At 43.0% G+C, this 24,821-nt stretch overlaps 1 protein-coding gene across 4 annotated transcripts in view; it reads left to right on the top strand.

Annotated features, from left to right (window-relative positions):
- LOC137423045 (uncharacterized) overlaps positions 1-23,186 on the top strand; it is a 60,649-nt gene extending 37,463 nt beyond the window's left edge. For all 4 annotated transcript variants that reach the window (XM_078774754.1, XM_078774755.1, XM_078774756.1 and 1 more), the window contains 7 exons: positions 10,693-10,777; positions 10,979-11,156; positions 15,484-15,668; positions 16,136-16,288; positions 17,588-17,677; positions 18,956-19,084; positions 19,275-23,186. In XM_078774754.1, the coding sequence (XP_078630880.1) occupies positions 10,693-10,777; positions 10,979-11,156; positions 15,484-15,668; positions 16,136-16,288; positions 17,588-17,677; positions 18,956-19,084; positions 19,275-21,649 (3,195 nt within the window). In that variant the 3' untranslated portion in view covers positions 21,650-23,186. The remainder of the gene's footprint in view (positions 1-10,692; positions 10,778-10,978; positions 11,157-15,483; positions 15,669-16,135; positions 16,289-17,587; positions 17,678-18,955; positions 19,085-19,274) is intronic.
- The last annotated feature ends 1,635 nt before the right edge of the window (positions 23,187-24,821 follow it).

Genomic DNA, 24,821 nt, shown 5'->3' with positions numbered 1-24,821 from the left:
AACATGTTTTGCTACATGGATTCAGAATCCCTGGAGTGGTTTTTTGCATACCTCAAATGAGACAAGGTGGGCTTTTTTGAGTGATAGCTTCCTTCTTTGCCACCCTACCGTACAGGCCAGACTTGTCGAGTGCTTGGGATATTGTTGTCACATGCACACAGTGACCAGTCTTTTGCCTCTTTGTGGCCTCTCTGATCAGTCTCCTCCTTGCTTGGTCATCCAATTTGGAGGGACGGCCTGATCTAGGCAGGGTGTTGATGGTACCATATGCCGTCCAGTTCTTAATGATTGTATTGACTGTGCTCCAAGGGATATTCAAGGCCTTTGAAATATTTTTATACGCATCCCCTGATCTGTGCCTTTCCACAACTTTATCCCGGAGGTCTTTTGAAAGCTCCTTTGTGCTCATGGTTGATTCTTTGCTGTGAAATGCACCACCAAGCAGAGGAACACTACAATTTAACACAGGTGGAGGCCAATTAACTTGGTGTGTGATTTTGAAGGTGATTGGTTACACCTGAGCTAATTTACAATTTCTATTATAAAGGGGATGGATACTTATCCAACCAAGATGGTCTAGTTTTGTATTTTTAATTTATTTTCTGAAATTTGTAGAATTTGTTTTTCATTTGGAAGTTTTGGGTTACGATGTGTAAATAAAGGTGGAAAAAGTCTGATTTAATGCATTTCAATTCCAGGCTATAAGGAAACAAAACGTGAAAATTTTGAAAGGGGGTGCAGACTTTCTATAGGCACTCTATACCGTATGTGTGGTGATGATGATGGAAGTCACGTCGTCCGTTGAAGACTTTTGGGTTATGTCCATGCAGCGAGCACAAGAATGCGCAGCGAGGCCAGCAGCAGTTGCACACAGTCTCCCACAGGTGTCGCACTGGAATATGTGTATATCCTTATAGTTCATGTAAAAGTACATTGATGTATACTGTCTTTGTTCTAAATGTAATTTATGTACAAGCTCTTCCATGAGCCTTCGATCACTGCAAAAAATAAAATAAACTTTAATGATTACCAGCCACTCACCATTGGTAGAAAACAGTGCTGCCACTTATACTGCATTTACATGTAATTTACCCATTCAGGTTTAAGCTGTCAAAGTGAGCGAGACATACAGTGGGATGACAATTGGGGTGACCAGTGGGTGTATACATTTTAAGTTGAAGCAAAAGCAGAGATGCCATTTTTTGGCTCATGATAATCCTATTTATTCTTTGGCACCTTTTAGAACCCCTGAGTAGGCAGGAGAACAGCAAGGTCACAAAAGATTAAGATCGAGATGTCAGCTCATCACTAGGAAAGAATACAAATTCAAGGTCTGAAATCACTCGGATGTAGCATTTATCATGGGCCTAGCAGTGTACTTCAGATCACAGACCCGACTCGTGAGCCTAGCCAGACTAATGGAGACTGTGATCTGATGATCGCTGCAAGGCCCAAGAGAATACCTGCACCTGTGGATGGTACACACCATGAATATGCAGGGCTTCTCCTGGAGTTTGCCATTGTCGCCAAAATATCCAAGATAAAACGATTGAGGTCATATGCACTTGCGCACCACACAGACGGTGGTCTGTTAATATTCTTCTTGTTCTTTAATGGCCACAATTATTGTACCCCATCGCACGGCGTAGCGAAAGGGGGACTATGGCTTTCCCCTCAGTCCGTGTGTCCGTCATTGCGTGCGTGCCGACGTGCGTGCATGCTTGCGTAAGCGAAGGACCGCATTCAAATTTGGTGTGTGGGTGCAACCCACGTCAAAATCCAAGATGGCCACCGCCATGTATGTCTGAACCTTGTAACATGCATATCTTGAAAAATAAGCGAAGTACCAACTTCTAATCTGGTGTGTGGCTGTATCTAGGCATAAGGAAGAACGCTATTGAAAATTGGGTCGCCACGTCAAAATCCAAGATGGCCGCCGCCATGTACGTCTGAACCTTGTGAGATGAATATCTTGAAAATTAAGCGAAGTACCAACGTCTAATTTGGTGTGTGGGTGTATCTCGGCATAAGGACGAACGCTGTTGAAAATTGGGTCGCCACGTCAAAATCCAAGATGGCCGCCACCATATATATGTCTGAAACTTGAGTGAAATATCTCGAAAAATAAGCGAAGTACCAACGTCTATTCTGGTGTGTGGGTGTGTCTAGGCACAAGGAAGAACGCTGTTTAAAATCGGGTCACCACGTCAAAAGCCAAGATTGCCGCCGCCATGTATGTCTGAAACTTGAGATGAATATCGTGAAAAATAAGTGAAGTACCAACCTCTAATTTGGTGTGTGGGTGTATCTCGGCATAAGGAAGAACGCTATTGAAAATTGGGTCGCCACGTCAAAATCCAAGATGGCCGCCGCCATGTAAGTCTGATGCCATGTATGTCTGAACCTTGTAACCTGCCTATTTTGAAAAATAAGCGAAGTACCAACTTCTAATCTGGTGTGTGGGTGTATCTAGGCATAAGAAAGAACGCTATTGAAAATTGGGTTGCCACGTCAAATTCCAAGATGGCCGCCGCCATGTATGTCTGAACCTTGTGAGATGAATATCTTGAAAAATAAGCGAAGTACCAACGTCTAATCTGGTGTGTGGGTGTATCTATTGGGTCGCCACGTCAAAATCCAAGATGGCCACCGTGATGTATGTCCGAACCTTGTGAGATGAATATCTTGAAAAATAAGCGAAGTACCAACTTCTAATTTGGTGTGTGGGTGTATCTCGCCATAAGGAAGAACGCTATTGAAAATTGGGTCGCCCCGTCAAAATCCAAGATGGCCGCCACCATATATATGTCTGAACATTGTGAGCGAAATATCTCGAAAAATAAGCGAAGTACCAACTTCTAATCTGGTGTGTGGGTGTATCTATGCATAAGGAAGAACGCTATTGAAAATTGGGTCGCCACGTCAAAATCCAAGATGGCCGCCGCCATGTACGTCTGAACCTTGTGAGATGAATATATTGAAAAATAAGCGAAGTACCAACGTCTAATTTGGTGTGTGGGTGTATCTCGGCATAAGGACGAACGCTGTTGAAAATTGGGTCGCCACGTCAAAATCCAAGATGGCCGCCACCATATATATGTCTGAAACTTGTGAGTAAAATATCTCGAAAAATAAGCGAAGTACCAACGTCTATTCTGGTGTGGGTGTGTCTAGGCACAAGGAAGAACGCTGTTTAAAATCGGGTCGCCACGTCAAAAGCCAAGATTGCCGCCGCCATGTATGTCTGAAACTTGTGAGATGAATATCGTGAAAAATAAGTGAAGTACCAACCTCTAATTTGGTATGTGGGTGTATCTCGGCATAAGGAAGAACGCTATTGAAAATTGGGTCGCCACGTCAAAATCCAAGATGGCCGCCACCATATATATGTCTGAACCTTGTGAGCGAAATATCTTGAAAAATAAGCGAAGTACCTTCTGGTGTGTGGGTGTATCTAGGCATAAGGAAGAACGCTATTGAAAATTGGGTCGCCACGTCAAAATCCAAGATGGCCGCCACCATATATATGTCTGAAACTTGTGAGCGAAATATCTCGAAAAATAAGCGAAGTACCAACGTCTAATCTGGTGTGTGGGTGTATCTAGGCATAAGAAAGAACGCTATTGAAAATTGGGTTGCCACGTCAAATTCCAAGATGGCCCGCCGCCATGTATGTCTGAACCTTGTGAGATGAATATCTTGAAAAATAAGCGAAGTACCAACGTCTAATCTGGTGTGTGGGTGTATCTATTGGGTCGCCACGTCAAAATCCAAGATGGCCACCGTGATGTATGTCCGAACCTTGAGATGAATATCTTGAAAAATAAGCGAAGTACCAACTTCTAATTTGGTGTGTGGGTGTATCTCGCCATAAGGAAGAACGCTATTGAAAATTGGGTCGCCCCGTCAAAATCCAAGATGGCCGCCACCATATATATGTCTGAACATTGTGAGCGAAATATCTCGAAAAATAAGCGAAGTACCAACTTCTAATCTGGTGTGTGGGTGTATCTATGCATAAGGAAGAAGGCTATTGAAAATTGGGTCGCCACGTCAAAATCCAAGATGGCCGCCGCCATGTACGTCTGAACCTTGTGAGATGAATATATTGAAAAATAAGCGAAGTACCAACGTCTAATTTGGTGTGTGGGTGTATCTCGGCATAAGGACGAACGCTGTTGAAAATTGGGTCGCCACGTCAAAATCCAAGATGGCCGCCACCATATATATGTCTGAACCTTGTGAGCGAAATATCTTGAAAAATAAGCGAAGTAACAACTTCTAATCTGGTGTGTGGGTGTATCTAGGCACAAGCAAGAACGCTGTTTAAAATTGGGTCGCAACGTCAAAATCCAAGATGGCCGCCGCCATGTAAGTCTGATGCCATGTATGTCTGAACCTTGTAACCTGCCTATTTTGAAAAATAAGCGAAGTACCAACTTCTAATCTGGTGTGTGGGTGTATCTAGGCATAAGGAAGAACGCTATTGAAAATTGGGTCGCCACGTCAAATTCCAAGATGGCCGCCGCCATGTATGTCTGAACCTTGTGAGATGAATATCTTGAAAAATAAGCTAAGTACCAACTTCTAATCTGGTGTGTGGGTGTATCTCGGCATAAGGACGAACGCTATTGAAAATTGGGTCGCCACGTCAAAATCCAAGATGGCCGCCACCATATATATGTCTGAAACTTGTGAGCGAAATATCTCGAACAATAAGCGAAGTACCAACGTCTAATCTGGTGTGTGGGTGTATCTATTGGGTCGCCACGTCAAAATCCAAGATGGCCGCCGTGATGTATGTCCGAACCTTGAGATGAATATCTTGAAAAATAAGCGAAGTACCCTCTGGTGTGTGGGTGTATCTAGGCATAAGGAAGAACGCTATTGAAAATTGGGTCGCCACGTCAAAATCCAAGATGGCCACCTCCATGTATGTCTGACCCTTGAGCGAAATATCATATCATAGCATGTTTTCTGCGTGTTCCACTTTGTCAACTCACATCATTTCCCCGACGGGGGACCTAGGCGTAACGCTTGTTACCACATTATTGTGGGGTTGTTACCAAATTATTATCACAATTATTACCAATTATTACCTTGGCTAAAGGTGGTGGAAGAAGAAATGTGGGCAAGGGGGTTAACAAGGGGAGATGCAGAAAATAGGGCGAAATGGAGAAGATTGTCATGGGGACCGCAAGGCTAACCCCCGCTTTAGCAGGGAAAATGGCCTTAAAATGCCTGGTTGTTGTTGTTGTTGTTGTTGTTGTATTGTGGGGTTCATTGGGAGAAGCTTGGCTCAAGTCTTTCACGAACCAGCTGGCCAGGCCTGATGTTTGACTGAGGTTAAGGCAGGAATTTATAATTTGTTTATGGTGCCGCTGATAGCTCACCTACTTTTTGTGGAGAAGCTCATCAACTCATGATCCGTGGGATCATTAAAGTCCACCAACTAATGCTGGCAGATGGGACGCCAGTTTAACATCCATCCAAGGAACGACACACTCATTGATGAATCACCCTGCTTGTGAAACACAAGGATGACAGTTTATAGCTGGGTCAGGATTCAAACCCAGGCTAGACAACTTAGAGAGTGTGCATAGCTCTCGGCCATCTTGCCTGCCCCAATGTTAATATTATCATTATGCCATTATCGTTGGGTGGAATTGACGGATCAATTTGTGGTTTATAATCTATCTATAATTCCAGCAATCTCTGTGTGTCTGTCTGTGTGTCTGTGTGTCTGTGTGTCTGTGACCGCTGTTTCTCGACAACCACGGGTCCGATATACTTGAAACTTGCCAGGTATATTGCTGGGGACCCGAGGATGTGCCTTTTCAAGGTTTGTAATTAATCGGACAAGTACCTACCGAGCTATGTCCAAAAAACGCTTCAACCAATCAGAGAGCAGCGAGCTATCACGTGTGCCGAACCGTTAATGCAATGCAAGCGTTAATGCGTTAATGCAAGGCTTTTCTTTTTTTCCCTCTTCTCTTTCTACTTTTCCTTGCGATTAAATTGCAAACAGCCAAAATACGTTGGCGCTAATTGAATAATTGGCCATTAACACTAAAATAATCGTAACTGCGATATGCCAACTTCCGGACAGTGCAGCCTTCCATGTTGTTGTTGTTTGCAGCAGCTGTTTGCAGCAAGGCAAGGCTTTTCAACTATGTTGCCGTTAAACTATGTTTTAAAACGAATTCAAACTGCGATTAAATTAAAACGATTCATCCTAACTGCGATTTGCGAACTTCCGGACAGTGACGACTTATCTTCCGGCAGCCAATCACAGAACGCTCTGTTGCGTAGGCGTGGCCGATGTGAGACGAGCGGAGCTGAGCGCGTTACGAGCTGACCGCCATTACGGTACGTAATTCGATTTCTTATGCGCATTATTTCTCCCAATTCAGTCAGAGCGAAGGGCGGAAGCGAAGAGCGTTGCTTTTTTTGTTTACGGGCGTACGGGCGGGGTAGAGCGTACGGGTAGCGTTTTTTTTTTTTTTTGGCCACGGAACGGGCACCCACGTACGGCCAATGCCCTATGTTGGCGTTAAACTATGTTTTACAACTAATAAAAACGAATTTGCGATTCATTCGCTTTCCTGCGCGTTTGTGTACGCGATGGCGATTTCTTTACCAAACTCCGGAAGCCGTTCGCTTTGGACCGAACCATTGCATGTAAATAGAGGGGGGGGATTGTCACCACTCGCAAGCCGTTCGCTTTGGACCAAACCATTTCATGTAAATAGAGGGGGGGGATATAATTTTAGATATAGATATAGTACGGGCAATGCCCTAGTCTATCTATAATTCCAGTAATCTCTGTGTGTATGTCTGTATGTCTGTGACCGCTGTTTCTCGACAACCACGGGTCCGATATACTTTAAACTTGCCAGGTATATTGCTGGGGACCCGAGGATGTGCCTTTTCAAGGTTTCATATTAATCGGAGAAGTAGTTACCGAGCTATGTCCAAAAAACGATTCAACCAATCAGAGAGCAGCGAGCTATCACGTGTGCCGAACGTGGCGAACAGACTCTGCCTCGGACGGCACATTTGAGAGCGTATTCATTTATTTCCCGTTGGCAAACTATGTTGCCGTTAAACTATGTTGTAAAACTAATTAAAACTAATTTGCGACATATTAATCGGAGAAGTAGTTACCGAGCTATGTCCAAAAAACGATTCAACCAATCAGAGAGCAGCGAGCTATCACGTGTGCCGAACGTGGCGAACAGACTCTGCCTCGGACGGCACATTTGAGAGCGTATTCATTTATTTCACGTTGGCAAACTATGTTGCCGTTAAACTATGTTTTAAAACTAATTACGTACACGCTATGGCGATTTCTTTACCAAACTCCGCAAGCCGTTCGCTTTGGACCAAACCATTTCATGTAAATAGAGGGGGGGGATTGTCACCGTACTCGCAAGCCGTTCGCTTTGGACCAAACCATTTCATGTAAATAGAGGGGGGGGATTGTCACCGTACTCGCAAGCCGTTCGCTTTGGACCAAACCATTTCATGTAAATAGAGGGGGGGGATATAATTTTAGATATATATATAGTACGGGCATGCCCTAGTAATAATAATAATAATAATAATAATAAACAAGAAAGAGAAATCGGAGATTGCAGACCCTCGCCAGGACGTGTTTTCAGTGGTTTTTAATGCTTTTGCGTTAAAACAAATATGGCGGCCGAACCATGTGACTGGTCACGTCATCATTTTTTTTTTTTCTACACCAATTTATCCCTAGATGACGCTCAAAAAATTTCATCTTGATCAGGTGAAGTTTTGCACTTGTCGAATTATGACATCATAATGGAGGCACCTATGACATCATTAAGACATTTTATTCTCCATGGAGAGTTCTTTACAATGAGCCATGTCTCAATTTTTTCTATTCAGCGCTTTCGGAGATATAGAGGTGCAAAGTTTTTCGGTTTTTCCAAGAGGGTGCCTGTACCACCTGACCTACTCCTAACCTTTAATATTTTTGGTATTGAGGTAAAACTTCTGCATATGAAATATTTTTTGAATACATCAAGTTGTAGGGGTTGCACAGTGATTCATGGTTGTCAGCCACTCAATGTTTCTACCCGATAAGCGTTGTGCCTGATGAGCGTTGATTTCCTGCAATCGGGAAACCTCTTGCGATGTTCTGTCACAACTTGAAGCAGATACTGGGTTTGCTGTTCCTCTCTTGTTAGGAGACGATTGTACTCTTCAATGAGATCAACTGCATACACCAGAGTACAGCTGTACTGTATTCAATTAACTTAAAAACAACTTCAAAATGTGCAGTACATATAAAGGTCATAGGTCAACTGTAATGGTCAAAGTCACAAGTATAGCAGTGGAGAATAAATTAATCAACTCCAATATGTGAAATTACAAACTCTGTGGGCAACCCCTAAATTTAGTCAAAATGGCTTAAAATTTCACCAGAAGGGTTTTTTCATACATACAAAAAATGTTAAGTGTTAGGAGCATGACTTTTCTAACTTTCATTTTGAAGAACCATCCTACTGGTGATACGACTTTGTTGGTAGAAAGTAAAGATGACTTGATGAAACTGTTGCAGATATTGAAGAAGGAAAGTGAAAAAGCTGGTCATTATTTTAACCTAAAAAAAATAAGACTAAAATCTTGTCAACTGAGACGATCAATGTTCAGATTTGGAGACAATCATGTGGAAATAGTGTAAAGTTTCATCTTCATGGGTTCTAAGATTTAAGTGAGTGGAGAATGGGAGGATAAATTAATAGATGATTCGCGTCGGGGAGAACAGCAATGTCAAGATTGACAAAGATGTGACGTCACAAACCGATAGGCGGGTGAATGGTCTGGTATTTCCAGTTGCAATGTATGGGTGTGAGTCACAGACAGTGAAAAAGAAAAGGAAGGAGATTGACAGTTTTTTAATGTGGTGTTTGAGAAGAATTTTAATTTGATGGATTGGAAGAAGAATGAACAAATCGGTGCTTGAATTAGACCACCGTGTATATTCGAAGCACTGATGATAAAACGGAAACGGTCATATTTTGGACACATCATGCATGCAGAAAGCGAAAGTCAGGAGAATTCAACCATGCTGGGTATGGTTGAGGGAAGAAGAGGAAGAGGCAGACCTTATATATGCGTTCCATTACCAATCAGCTTGTAGAGCGCTCGCCAAGTGGCTCGCCTGATTTTAAGCACTCAAGCAAGCACTCCAACGAAACGGTGGATAAGGAAAGACTGGAAAAGGAAAGACTGGCTTGTTAAGCGTTAGCAAGCTGATTGATAATGGAACACACTCCTGATGGATGGGGTAAAGGCTACAACCAAGCTCCTTCTTCCAGAGCTTCAGAAAGCGGTGCAGGATCGAGATGTTTGGAGACGTCTGATCATTGATATCACCAGAAGTCGGAACTGGATAAATGGTTGTAATATTTTTTACTTCCGATCGGTGTGGACCAGCGACTGTTAGCCGATACACCATCCATGCGTACGTATGTCAAATTTTCTCCAAATTTCCCTCTTGCTAGTGTGAACATGCTAACGGACCTTAGGAATATGGTCATGCATCAAATACAAGTCACAATTGGGCCGTAAGGATGTCGCAATACAGCACATCACACTTGAAGCCATGGCCGGGAGAAATCACACATGAGGTCCCAAGATAGAAGTTATGAACAATCCATATACAATATACATCGATGCAGGTTGTTATTATTCATTAAGTCAAATTAAAACAGTAAAAAACTAGAACGGCACTCGGTAGAGCGCATACCTCTGCCAGGCTGAACAGTTTGTTTTGTATCCCAATGAAAGGCCGGATCTGCATCCGGACCTGAACCAAAATCTAATCTGTTTGTTCTTATCATTTAACCAACTGATTCACCTAGTTTAGTCATAACTCGTCCATAACTTTTTAAAATATGTTATATATTGCTTTTCAGCCGATCCCTCAATGGTGAGGTCACTTAATAATTAAATAATTCTCATATCTGAATCCATATTCAGATCTTCACCAAAATTGAATTGATTCTTCCTTGCCATACACAACCAGCCTCTACCCCAAGTTTCGTCCAAATCCGTCCATAACTTTTTGAGATATCTTGTTCACAGACACAAAAAAAAGACAGACGGGGGTGAAAACATAACCTCCATCCACCTTCCATGGCAGAGGTAACTACAATTGACAAAAGCCGGACTTACTAGCCGGTAAAGCCGACATTTCGGTGAGTATCCACTCGCCTTGGTCACAGCAGATGTTGAAGTGAAGAAGAAGTTTGGGAATCGCCATTTGTGACATACGCCGGTGGTAGGGTGAATTGGCCTGTGGACCAATCCGAACATCACGTGACAGTTGCAGATGGTGTGGGAGAGATGTTAGACTTGCCCCACGTACGTGGCAGATGAAATCACAATCTGCCCGTTTTGTTGAGAGATGGTGATTCAACTCATTGACAAATAGCTTCCTTTACTCCTGTAGCAAACCACATTTTTCACTGTCCCAGATGACCAGTTGACTGTTATCAAAGCTGTGACCATGCATGTTCAAGTGCATATATACGGCAGAGTTCAACGCCTCTTCATAAGCTGGACGACGATGTTGGTTCATACGGGCCTTAAGAGTTTACTTAAAACTTGCATCTTGCTAATTTGCTTCTTGCTTTTTATTGCCTTTAAACCTGGCAGGAAGATACTATGGCAGTAGAAGAATTTCTGAAGGAAGCTGCTGTAATGAAGGAGATCAAGCACCCGAACCTCGTGCAGCTCCTTGGTGAGTATCATCAGTGTAGATTAATTTGGCTATATTGTGTGATATATTATACATTATGATTGGCTGAACAATGCTTTTGCCATAGAGTACTCCGAGTGGATTTGAGGCTTTATTTATTAAAAATTATTAAAATTGGTGTATTAAATTGGTGTTTATTGGTGTTTATTAAAAAAAAAAAAAAAATAATGGTGCACTATGCAGGTGTTTGCACAAGAGAACCTCCGTTTTACATTGTTACGGAGTTCATGCCTCGGGGAAACCTACTGGATTACCTTCGGGAGTGTGACCGGGTTGAAGTTGCAGCAGTCGTGCTGCTCTATATGGCTACGCAAATCTCCTCTGCTATGGAGTATCTTGAGCTGAAGAATTTTATACACAGGTATTTTATTTTCCAAAAATATCAAGTACCTGTCTGGCACTCTATCGTGCTTCTTGTTTGGGCAATACGCCTCCATAATCGATTTGAAGCGCCAAGATGATGTCGTGCTGAAAACCCTTTTAAGTCGAGATGAACATGTTATTGGAATATGCTTTAGGAGACCGTGCCCTGATTTATCTTGCATCCACTGCGACTGTCGTTTGCACAGAGATTCATGCCATTTTCCTCAGCCATGTTATGGGACATCAGGTTGTTCCTGCATTTGTTGCCGAAGGTGGATGGAGGTTATGTTTTCACCCCCGTTTGTCTATCTGTGAACAGGATATCTCAAAAAGATAGGGACGGATTCAGACAAAACTTGCTGGACAGGTTGGGTGTGTGACAACGATGAATTGATTAGATTTTGGTGAAGCTCCAGATCCGGATACGAGGATTTTTAAGAGATTGTTCACCATCGAAAGATCGGGCCAACAATGATATATAGCACGATATCTTAATTCTGGAAGTATCGCTAAAATGGCCCAGCAGCGCATGTACTTCCTTAAACAGCTGAAAAATTTTTTTGGTATGCATCGCGATGTTTTAGTGAACTTTTACCGCAGTGTTATTGAAAGTATTTTAACTGGATCGATTATTATTGTTTGGTTCGGCAACATCACTGCAATTGACCTCAAGTTGTTGGAAAGAGTTGTACGTGCTGTTGACCTACCTGCACTCGAAATTATCTTTGTGTCCAGTTGTTTTGTGAAAGCTTTAAGTATTGTTGAAAAAATTATAGTCATCTTGCATTTAACATGTTTGATCCACTACCTTCTGGCCTTCGGTACCGCAGTATTAAAACATCCACCAACCGTTTCAGGAATAGCTTTTATCCCAGTGTGGTCCGACTTTTGGTTTTGGACCAAATTTTATGGACGGTTTTGAGGGAGTTCGTGGGGGTTACGGATATGGTGTGAGAAATGGTGAAGGTGAAAGGATTTTGGAGTTTGCTGATGGAGCTGATTTGTAATACTCAGTTCCAGGAAGAGGATAATATGCTTGTTACATACACGTCAGGTGGGTCGACGACAACCGTTGACTACCTGCTGGTGCGTAGGCGAGATAGGGGGCACCTCCGGGACACAAAGGTGATCCCTGGGGAGGAGGCTGTTTCACAGCACCACTTGGTTGTCTGCGACATAAGGGTGAAAGGTGCGAGGAGAGCTCGGCGGGTGAAGTACCAACTGAGAATGAAGGTGTGGAGGTTGAAAGAGGTGACAGTGAGGGAGGCATTCAAAGAGAGGCTGAGTATGGTAGAGGATGATGTGGTTGAGCTTGAAAGTGGTTGGATGTCAATGAAAGATAGTCTGTTGGGAGCCGTTGGTGAGGTATGTGGATGGACAAAAGGACCACCGAGGCACTCGGAAACATGGTGGTGGGATGATGAAGTTGGAAAGAAGATTGACGAGAAGAGGAAGGAGTTCAATGAGTTGCAGAAGGCGAAGGGTACGGGGGCAGAAAAGGCAGAGCATGAAAGTTATAAGGCAGCCAAGAAGGCTGCAAAGAAAGAGGTAGCAAAGGCACAGGAGGCATGTAATAAAATTTTCGGAGAACGGTTGGATTTGGAAGAGGGTCAGAGAGCGGTATTCAGGATTGCAAAGCAGATAGCGAAAGAGAGGTGTGATGTGATTGTGGTGAGTTGCTTGAAGGATGAAGTGGGACAAATCGTTGTGGACCCAGATGGAATTAAAGGAAGATGGAAGAGATATATGGAAATACTGTTGAATGCAGAGAATGAATGGGATGGCAACATAGAGAGTAACCCAGTTTTAGGACCGGCAGAGAAGATAACCGAGAAGGAAGTTGAGGAAGTGATAAAAGCAATGAAGAGTAGAAAAGCGGGAGAGCCGACGGGAGTTGTGGGAGATATGTTGAAGGCAGCGGGGAATTGAGGTGTGAAGAGAATGACAGATATCTGCAATCTGGTGGTGAAAGAAGGCCGCATTCCAGTGGATTGGGAACTGAGTACCCTCGTCCCTCTATACAAGGGGAAAGGTGACCCTCTGGACTGTGGCTCGTATCGAGCGATAAAGTTATTGGAGCATGGAATGAAGGTATTGGAAAGGGTGTTGGAGAGGAGGATAAGGAAGAAAGTGAAGATTGATGAAATGCAGTTTGGATTTATGCCAGGAATAGGAACGACAGACGCGCTTTTTATTGTGAGGCAGTTGCAGGAGAAGTATATTGAGAAGAGGACGAAGTTGTTTCTTGGGTTTGTTGATCTGGAGAAAGCATTCGATAGGGTTCCACATGAAGTAGTGACATGGGCATTGAGGAAGTTAGGAGTGGAGGAATGGTTGATCAGAGTAGTGATGGCAATGTACAAAAGAGCGCGCACAGCTGTAAGGACGAAGGACTGGAACAGTGGTGAGTTTGAGGTGAAGGTGGGAGTGCATCAGGGGTCGGTACTAAGTCCACTACTATTTGTAGCTGTGATGGAGGTGCTGGCTCAGAACGTAAAGGAGGGTTTACCGTGGGAGTTGTTGTATGCAGATGATCTGGTGTTGATTGCAGAAAGTATGGATGGACTGAAGGAGAAGATGAACAAGTGGAAGGAATGTATGGAGACAAAAGGTCTGAAGGTGAATATCGGAAAAACGAAGGTGATGGCAAGTGGTAAAGCATGTGGTGAGGTGAAAAGAACTGGGAAGTGGCCGTGTGCTGTGTGCAGGAAGGGTGTCGGAGTGAATTCCATTCAATGTACAATGTGCGCTGAGTGGGTTCATCAAAAATGTAGTGGTTTGAGAGGGTCATTAACCAGTGTGGCAGCTACATTCAAGTGTAAGGTGTGCACAGAGGGAGCTGCAGATGGAGGAAATGTTGAGTTGGATCTTGGAGATGGCGTGAAGCTGGAAGGTGTGAAAACATTTTGTTACCTAGGAGAAATGCTGAATGGAGAAGGTGGATCAGACTCGGCAACGGTTGCTCGAGTGAGATGTGCATGGAAGAAGTTTCGGGAACTGAGTGGCGTGCTGACGAGGACGGGAGTGTCGTTGAAGCTGAAGGGAAAGGTGTATGCTGCATGTGTGAGAAGTGTTATGATTTATGGGAGTGAGACATGGGTAATGAACGGAGAGCAGCAACGAAGGCTGGAAAGGGTGGAAATGCGAATGGTTCGGTGGATGTGTGGAGTATCGTTGAGAGAGAGGAAGACAAATAATGAATTGCGAAAGATGATGGGAATAGAGCCTGTGATGGATGCTGTGAAGAGAAACAGGTTGAGATGGTTTGGTCATGTGTTGAGGAAGGATGAAAGTGACTTGTTGAGAAGAGTGACGGAAATGAATGTAGAAGGAAGTAGAGGACGGGGAAGACCGAGAAAGACTTGGATAAAGATGGTCGAAGAAGAAATGCGGGCAAGGGGGTTAACAAGGGGAGATGCAGAAAATAGGGCAAAATGGAGAAGATTGTCATGGGGACCGCAAGGCTAACCCCCGCTCTTGCAGGGAAAATGGCCCTAAAATGCCTGTTGTTGTTGTTGTTGTCTAGTGTGGTCCGACGTTTAAACCATGAATCTTGATTTTTTTTGTCTGCTTTGCTTTTTCATCAAATTGCACTTTTATTTGAGAGCACTTGTATTGATAGAATTCCAATGTCGTTCCGTGATATTCATGGATGCTAGATATGGCAATACAATGATCTGTATCTGCATCTCAGTGTTGTGGACGGATTATGACAAAACTCGGATGAGAAATTGGGTACATAACAAGAACAAGCCGATTAGATTTTGATTCAGATCCGGCCCATCAGTGGGATACAAAACATAAACTGGTCAGCCTGGCAGAGGTATGCACTCTACCGAGTGCCGTTCTAGTTGTAAGTATATACGTATGTAATGCTGTGTTAGGATGACTGATTAGCAAGACAAATGTTGTCGTGTTTCTCCAAACTGATTTGCCACCAGTTATTGGCAAATTTGATACTCTACCCCCCTAATGTCCTATCCATGATACGATGTCAAAATAACGATGTCATAATACTCCTGATGTCATAATAACAAAAATTACTTCGATTTTACTGAATATTTAATATCTTTGGCCTTTATTTTTTGGTTTGTTTCCTTAATTTAATTTATTTTTCAATTCCTCCTCTGCTTCTCATAATTTCCCCTTGTTTTTCTCAATTGAGGTTGGATAAGATTACTTGTTTAAAAAAAATACGGATTTTTATACCCCTTTTTATTTATTTATAATAATTAGTTTTGCAAGAAAGATTATTTAAATTGAAAATAAGTTTGCATGAAAGTTTTGAAAATATGCTTGACACTTCTTTCAATAAATGTGTGCAGGGACCTGGCAGCAAGGAATTGCCTGGTGGGTGAAAATCACTTGGTGAAAGTGGCAGACTTTGGCCTAAGCCGCCTCATGACTGGAGACACGTACACGGCACGGGCTGGAGCCAAGTTCCCCATTAAGTGGACAGCCCCAGAGAGTCTGGCGTACAACAAGTTCTCTATCAAATCAGATGTCTGGGGTGAGGGTTTAAAAGCAAGTTGTAAGATGGTTGGGTGATGGACTTCCATATGTTGCATGTGGCAACTTGCTTATCAGGAAGTCACCTTGTGCTTATGATCGATCCTTCCAGTTTTGTGACTAATTGATTTAGGCTGTCTTTATTCACTTTTCACCAAAGCAAAGGCATCAGAACCTTCCTGACATAACAAATGGCCATGATGTGAAAATGAATTAATAAATGAAATCCATATCGTTTACAAATTGCTTTTTGTAGGTTTTGTATATTATAAATGAATAGTGCAATAACTCATATTTTTGATTACCTTGTTATAAGTTGTTGTTACTTTTATTAAACATGTGTTTGGAAATACATTCTTACAATAATATTTCTATGTTCAATAATTAAATATTTATTTCCTCAATTTTTTTCCCTTATTTGTTCATCGTTTCGATCTTCATTTCCTGTATCCTTTTCCAATTATACAGCATTTGGGGTGTTGCTTTGGGAGATAGCAACCTATGGACTGTCCCCATATCCTGGCATTGATCTGAGCCAAGTGTACGAGCGTCTAGAGAAGGGTTATCGCATGGACCGGCCCAAGGGATGTCCGCCTCGTGTCTACCAGCTAATGAGATCCTGTAAGTATGATCGGGATGTTTATGAGATGGAAGGGTGTTATTTCTCCATCGACACTTAGGTTTATGTGATTTGCTTTGTTGTGAAAAATTTACCAGCATGCGCAATCTTGAGGGAGCATTTTTTTGTGTTTCAAAAATGGACCTGGTTTATCACTGATAACTTTATTTTTATTGCATAACATGGATAAAATGTTTTTCTAAATGTTCCAATGCTTCGAGTCAAATCCACAGTCATGTTTTGCAATGTCTCATCTGAGGTATCTTGAATAACCTCTCGACACATTTTGGATGCAATACATTTTTCTGGGCGAATACAAAAACATGATGCAATAGACGTATCCAAAGAAACGCGACTTCCATGATGGCAGGAATTATTTTGTGTTGGTCGGTGTTGGATTTTTGCACGACTCGGTCAACTAAATTAGCTGATCTTTGCCGTTTTTAAAAAAATCTTTACTTGTCTTTTTCAACGTGGTGTTAGGCTCATGCGAGTAAAAAAAAAAAAAAAACACCTTTAGAGGCCATTTTTCCCTGCAAGCGGGGGTTGGCCTTTTTCGGGCACCGTGGTTGTTGTTGTTTTTTTGGTCCCCTTTTTGAAGCAATGTTTTACGGCCGGATGCCCTTCCTGCCGCCAACCCTGTTTGTCGCCTTTTACGACAAACAGGGAATTACCAGTGAACTGGTACTCAATTAGTCGACCTCGGAAGGATGACAGGCTGAGTCAACCCCCCTGGCGTTAATTCAGTGATCGACCGGGATTCGAACCCAGGATCCTAAGCTGGCACCCTAGCCAACTAAGCCAACGAGTGATGTTGCCCAATTCGCGCACAAAAATGCAAAGACGTTCGACAACACACGACTTGAATTGGGACAAAAACATTCAGTGATCTTAAGGAAAGTGACGTCATGATGCACTCTCTGTACCAGCAATCTGTGGCATTTCTTTTCTCTCCTCAGTCAGCAAAGCATTTAAAGAGAACTCCTCCAAAATCCTCATCATGGGATGCCAACCTATGGGGTTTAACCGAGCTATATCTTCTAAATACTGAGCGTCAAGTGAGGAAACTGCACATACCATTTATAGTCTTAGGTACGACTATGCTCGGGTGAAAATTTAATCGCCGATCTCCTAAACCTAAAGTGGATGCTCTAACCATTATACTACCGAGTCCATTCGTTTTATTGCTCTTTTTTTAAGCTGGCCTTCACTTCTTTTTTTTTTACACACAGGAACATAACTTTTCTTTGTGCACTTGTCTCACTCGATGCTCTACCCTTCTTCCACCTCTGCCCTGCAAGGCTGGTCATGGAGTGCCAATGATCGTCTGTCCTTTGAAGAGATACACCAGGATTTTGACACCATGTTCCACGACTCGAGCATCTCTGATGGTTAGCCTCATTTCAATGACTGTCTTTGTCTATGCACGACAACATTTGTCTCGATCCAACCTTTACCTGTAAGCATATAGCTCACAATACTGGAATAGCAGGTTAATATCCAACAAAGTGGGTGATTTGTCTGGATAATATCCTTGTCTCGTATGTGATTAATGGCACAAGCTGCTGGAGAAATAGTGGAACACGTGATGTTGTTGAGGCTTGTGTTGTCGAGAATACCATTAAATCCATTGAATACCATTGTCGAGAAATGTAAATCATTTCCTTTCATATGTAGCACATGGTTACTGGTTGCATCATTTGCTCGGGGTGTGGCTATGCTGCTGATGCAGTGCCCCGTGTCAGTAAGAGCATGAATTTGGAATTTGGCAAGAGTGCCAGCAAATTTTGGCAGGCTTTCTGTCTTCTACCGACTCCTCTCTGCCCTAGCTCCCCCTGCTCTGTCCCCCAAATATTCCTGCAGGACACACAAGATCTGTCAGCAACCCTCTTCCTATGAAACTTCCAAAATCAAGACTCTCTGCTCAAATTAACTTTCATTCCTCTTTTTCCCCACATCTGGTACAAACCCCCACACCCTCTTCAACCGCACTCCTCCCTTCAGGTCTTTAAAACAGCTGTTCACCACCACATCTCATATCTTCCCCCATCTAAAACCTTGATCTTTTCTACCCCCGTTAATCCACCCCAAATCCACCTCCTTCAAATTCGGTTTTTTTTTCCTGAAAGTCCGAGTAGCGTCCATCTAGTTTATCCCGTGTACCCTGCCCCAACCATCTCCCGTCTGCAGATCTCCCGATGTCCCTGTTCTCTACTGTTGATGTGCTTCCCTCTCTCTCACCCGTCTTGTCTCCCGCTCCATTTATTATACGTTATATGTGTTTACTCTGACATGACTTGGAATACAAAAAAAAAAAAATCTATCATATAATCATAGGTTGAGGCAGAAAATGCCATTATGATATTGATTACAATTCATCGCTTAGTTTGACTAATGGAAAATTATATGTTTATGACGACTGGAATTGACCAGCCTATTTGGTCCCCTGCAGGACAAAGGCCTCCTTCAACAAGGCCCATTCTGTTGTATTCAGTGCAATTTGAGGCACAATGCAAATCAATTTTAATGGCCAATAAATCTTTCATTTTTAATATCAACTTCATTTATCGATTGAACTAATTTAATGTATCAATTGTGGTATTCACCATCCCACCTTACCCTTCCCTCCAATATTCCTTGCCTTTCCCCTACACAATCCAATTCTACAGAGGTGGAGAAAGAGTTGGAGACGAAGGCTGTGTTTGTGGGTCGTGCACCAGAATTACCGCCCAAAACACCAAAGGCTAAAGAGGGACCTGAGCTCTGCGATTCCATCAATTCTCGCACTATTGATACTGGTAAATGGCAAAGCAGGAGATACATCGACAGTATAAAATGGTTATCTTGATGAATAACTTTTCTCACTCAATAATCCTCCTTGCATGAAACTAACTTATAATTTGTCTTCAATATGCTCTCTTCGTTAAAATAGAATTGTTCTTATAATTTAAACCTTAATTTTCGTCCTATTTTATGCCTTCATCACAGAAAATGTGGAAGGACGGGTGTCGAGCACTGCTGTGGCAGACGAGGATCGACAAGTGTCTGGTCTTTTCCGTGAGCGAAAACCTGGTTCTCTCTTCAGTTCTCTAAAGTGGCGAAAGCGCAAAGGTGCACCGACACCTCCAAAACGCAGCAGCTCATTTCGGGAGGCAGACGGACAACGCCGAGGAGACACGGGAGATTCGGTGGAAGGTTGTGCGAAGGTCAAGGCTGGTACGGGTGGGGATGGACAAACTTCCCGGGCTCGACCTAGTCCTCTGGTCTCTTTGGCATCGTCCGTAGTTGGAACTCCAACGCAAAGCAATGGAGGGCTCGGTGTCTTTGCTGGATTGTTCTCGCACGGCACCACCCGAAGGTCTGAAAAGACACAAGATGAGGAAGGTGGAACAGCCAAGGCACAAAGTCGATCAGGGAAGCAAAGTGTTGGAGGTGAGGCATTGCCACGCACTGGCACCCTTCCAAAGGAAGTTGGACGGAAGTCAGACCGAGGAGCAGGAGGGACGTTGTTGGGGCGCTTAAGAGGTGAAGATGGAAGCCGTGTAACACGTGTTGCGCGAGTCGGACATGCTTGCACTGGAGCAACAAGTTGCACTGTAGAAGGGGTAAATGACTCTCCAACTTTTGTAATGTCGGGCCATGTTGCTCCCGAGACAAATGGTCAAGATGAATCTGATATTACAAATCCCCAGTGTCGAGCTGCCACACTCAGTAATGAGGGCAGCAGGGAACGAGCTTGTGTAGTACCATCCCGTGGCTCTCCTATAGATTTCAAAGCTTCCACAGGAAGTGGTAGCTCTATTCAAGGGTCACGTGCTGGTGACTCGATTTCCGTGAAGCCAAGGCTTGCACAGCTACTTGCCCAGAGTATAAACCACACCATGTCACTTGCATCTACCAACACCATCACACCTCCACAGCCCTCCATATCGTTCTCCAATAATTCTGTTACTTCTGCAGCATGTGTCGGTGTTGTGCCCTCAACAGTCCTTGTAAACCCTTTGCGACCAGGAAAAGCTTCTTATTGCCGAGGCAGTGATCAAGAGTCTGGACAGCTGAATGAAGATGTGGCACAAAAGATAGGTTTGATGAAAAGTCTTGTGCTTATAACAGCTACCAGTGCAATCACCAGCAATTCTTTGACAACAACCTCTGCTACACCTTCAACCTCTAACATATCTTCCAATGCAACAGTGTCTTCTAGTACCTCCAAAGCCTTAGCAGTTTCTTCCATCACAAAGGCCTTAATGTTGACATCTTCATTGTCTTCCAGGGTTTCTCCATCATCCCAATCCACCTCGGTGACTACCAAGAATTCAACTTCCACCACATCGTCATCTGCAATGACTAAATCCGCCTCTGTTTCATTTTCATCCAACACTGTAAAAACACTTTCATCCATTTTGTCCTCCACAAAGTCATCGACATCATCTCCTTCCATAGCTACCTCGAGCAAAGGGTGGATGCCTGATTATCCTTCTAGTTTTAAATGCTCAACACTTGCTCCAGCTCCTTGCAGTACTGGCAAGACATTGCTGACTGCTTCCTCAACTGCGAGTATGGTCTTGACACCTATAATATCTTTGTTGACGGCGTCCAAGTCTTCAACGTCAAATGTAGCCACTTCTGCTTGCACCAAACCCTCAACATCGCCATGCTCTTTGCTACTCAATAAATCTTCCATCCCTGCCCTAAAATATTCCAATAAATCCTCAACATCAAGTCCAGTCACACTTTCTAGAAAAAACTGCACAACCTCGAGCCCTGCTTCAACCATAATAACTACATCTATAACATCCTCCACCTTAATTCCAGCTTTGACAACCTCCACAATTCCTTCCACCTTGACCCCATTATCAACTAATGTGCATGAACCTGCATTGGGTTCTGCGAGAGGCACACTGCGGAAAACTCAGAGAGATCCTGGACTTGGTCGCCGCATACCTCAAAAGGAGGTTGTCACGCGCGAAACCGTGCTACAGTGTTCTGCAGCACTGGAGGCTGCCGTCGGAAGCAAACCAACATTGAGCGAAAATATAGGAGTGAGGCCTGTGGGTAGGATCGCTATTTTACCAGGAAACAAAATTGGTACAGGATGCAAGGCTGGTAATGGCACCACAGCAGTAAATCATGCAGCTGTGTTAGAAGCTGGACAGAGGTTGCTCGAGGCAAGCCGCCGTTATGTCAATGCCATCCGGCAAACTCGGAACAAATTTGAATTCCGCGAGGCACTGGAACGACTTGAAACTGCAGTTAGAGCACTGCAAGTGGCTCCAGGGAGCGCAAGCTCTGAGGAGGCAGCTGCAGCTATGGCACGTCTGCTTTCACAAGCTCGTAACCTGGGACAGATTGCACAGAGGTAGTCTGGGTTCCTTGGACTTTGAACGAAGGTTAGCAGCCTAGTGCGCATCATACAGGTTTCCACAGCCACTGAACATGCTCTCTGTTCAAGAATCCTGGCTATTCCACGGCCTTTTTAGATGGCGTACTTCATCTCAGACCATGCTCTATCATATGTAAGACTTGGGCGTTGCAGCATTGCCCTTATTTCAGAATCTGCATGTACCCGACTGATGTGAGAAAAACACGTTTCAATTCATGCTGTTAGACTCATTTAAACTTTCATACATAAGCAAATGGAACACTTGATGCTTATGGACCAAACCACAAGTTAACACTGCAATGGGATTGCTTTTGTGAGCAGTGGCACAAGACTCTTGGAACTGTTTGACTTTCCATTGCATGTAACATTTCCCTTGAACATCCTTTTGCTACTCGGCCTCCGACATCCACATCTTGCACTCTGCTATCGACCAAATTCAGACCCTGAAATTCCATGTTCACGTGGAGACTTATTTGAATGGTCACATCACCACTACAAAAGCGATACTTCGCTACATACGTGTAGCACATAAATATCTTAAACGCTTCCTCAGAAGCTAAACTTTTTCGAAACAAACATTTGAAATGACTTGATCACAATGCCGAGTGCATTAAATACGTTTAGTGCCCAAACTTTGTACACTAATGCAGTTTTATATATATAAATATATAAATATATTTGTATTTGGCCATGTGCCTTAGCTCTTTACATGTAGCAAGCTTGATTTAAAAAAAAGTTTTGTATGTAGTATTTGTGTAGAAATGTCACTGTTACATTATTCTTGTGAAGATTATTTTCAGTGAAGAAACCTGATTTAATCCAATTTTTGTTGCTGTTACATTTACATATGCTGATAGGACTCGTTTTCTGGCATTAAGTTTTCTACCTTTTGTTCCGTCGATTCAAAACTCATGAAGCAGGAAAACATCTTCTGGCCTAAGGCACGTTATTCGAATCTGCCTTTTAATATATTTGTGTTTGCCATTCCAAAGGTCAAGGAAATATTTCTTCTTCTTCTTCTTCTTGGATACAATGACAGGCCATCTATTGTTCTGGTGTTTGGGCAGTTGTCGAATCTTTTTGGCAAAGCAAGAACTGCTGTGACCTTGATTACCTCTATTGACCGCTTTTTTTGATTTTTACATCGAGGGACTGATTAGCCTGTGCTTTGTCTAGTGAAATCTTTTAATGCCAGGGTATATATATATGACACAATAGCCCATTTGTGATTTACCGTGCATAGTATTTGTTATACTGCCAGTAATACGGTGACACCCCCTGAATAACGATGTGCATTTCTTTGCCACAGGTTGAATTATAATTAGACGATTTAAGACTTATGGTGTTTTGTTCACTAGGTGAATGAAAGTGCATTAAATACGTTGGTCCTTCCTTTTAAAAGATGCAAACTGAAGAAATGGAATGGAACATAAAACCTTGTCCCCTTCCGATGAGAACCATGATATGGCTATTCTTAGTGCAACTATGACTATTTATTTTAAACAGCCATAATACGCCTGATGCTTACACTTTATATTTTAACAAAAAGCAACACTTGTCTGTAAGCTGCACTGTTTGGAATACCAGTATTATATAGAAAGTAAAATGAGCTGCTGTAAAGCACTATCTCTATCCAACACTACAAATTCTGAAAAAAAGAATTTATGTTCAGGTTCCAATTTATAATCCCTTTACCTCCCATTTAAACCAGGTGGCTGGCTTAAGATTTGAGTCCTGAATTCAAGCCCCTGTCAGCCATTGAATTAACACCAGGTGGGTTGACTCAACCTGTCATCCTTTGAGGTCAGCAAAGAGTACCAGCTTACTGGGAAGAATGAGCTCTACAGGTATCCTGCTTCAGAGTAGCAACCCATCCAGGATTGTGCCCAATAGCCGAGGAAGCTGCTTGGGCAGCTCTATGCATCTGAAGTTGCAAAAGGAGATTCTTCTTCTTCTTCTTAACTCATTTAAAAGATTATCACTCAAACGTTTTGTTTAAAACTACCATTACCACCAACGATGGACGAATTGTGTAGGATTGCTATAGTCGCATACTTTTTCACAGGATGCTAGATAGCCTGGCTTGTCAACTGCAAAACGTTAAAGCATTGTCACTGGAAAGTTTAGCAGCACATGGAGGTACATACAGTGCATTCAGAAAGTATTCAGACCCCTTCACTTTTTTCACATTTTGTTATGTTGCAGCCTTATGCTGAAATCGTTTAAATTCATTTTTTTCCCTCATCAATCTACACTCAATACCCCATAATGACAAAGAGAAAACAGGATTTTAGAAAGTTTTGTAAATTTATTAAAAATAAAAAACTGAAATATCACATTTACATAAGTATTCATACCCTTTGCTATGACACTTGAAATTTAGCTCAGGTGCCTCCCATTTCTCTTGGTCATCTTAGAGATGTTTCTACACCTTGATTGGAGTGCACCTGTGGTAAATTCAATTGATTGGACATGATCTGGAAAGGCACACACCTGTCTATATAAGGTCTCACAGCTGACAATGCATATCAGATCAAAAACCAAGCCATGAGGTCGAAGGAACTGCTTGCAGAGCTCAGAGACAGGATTGTGTCGAGGCACAGATCTGGGGAAGCCGAAAAAAAAATTCTGCTGCATTGAAGGTTCCCAAGAGCAGTGGCCTCCATAATTCTTAAATGGAAGAAGTTTGGAACAACCAGGACTCTTCCTCGAGCTGGCCGCCCGGCCAAACTGAGCAATCGGGGAGAAGGGCCTTGGTAAGAGAGGTGACCCAGAACCCGATGGTCACTCTGGCTTAGATCCAGAGATCCTGTGTGGAGCTGGGAGAAACTTCCAGAAGGACAACCATCACTGCAACACTCCACCGATCTGGACTTTATGGCAGAGTGGCCTATGGTTTTATATATTTAAAGCATTGAAAAGAAAAAAAAAATGACTGGCAGCTCACCTACAATCAAAACCTTGGACAGGTACTAGACTCTTTAGGTAATAGGTTGTGGACAGCAACCGCTCAGGGTAGTACTTCCGTTCTGACAGTGTTAAAGTGGTGTCCAGAACCATCTTGCACTCTGTTAGGATTGCAGGGTCTTACTCTGTCTCACTCAAACTATATCTACCGGGCTAGCTTCAACCTCTTTCTCGCAAACAAACAT

The sequence above is a fragment of the Myxine glutinosa genome, chromosome 3, assembly GCF_964187855.1.
Source record: "Myxine glutinosa chromosome 3, kmMyxGlut1.1, whole genome shotgun sequence".
Lineage (NCBI taxonomy): Eukaryota > Metazoa > Chordata > Myxini > Myxiniformes > Myxinidae > Myxine > Myxine glutinosa.
This window is presented reverse-complemented; position numbering and strand designations above follow the sequence as displayed.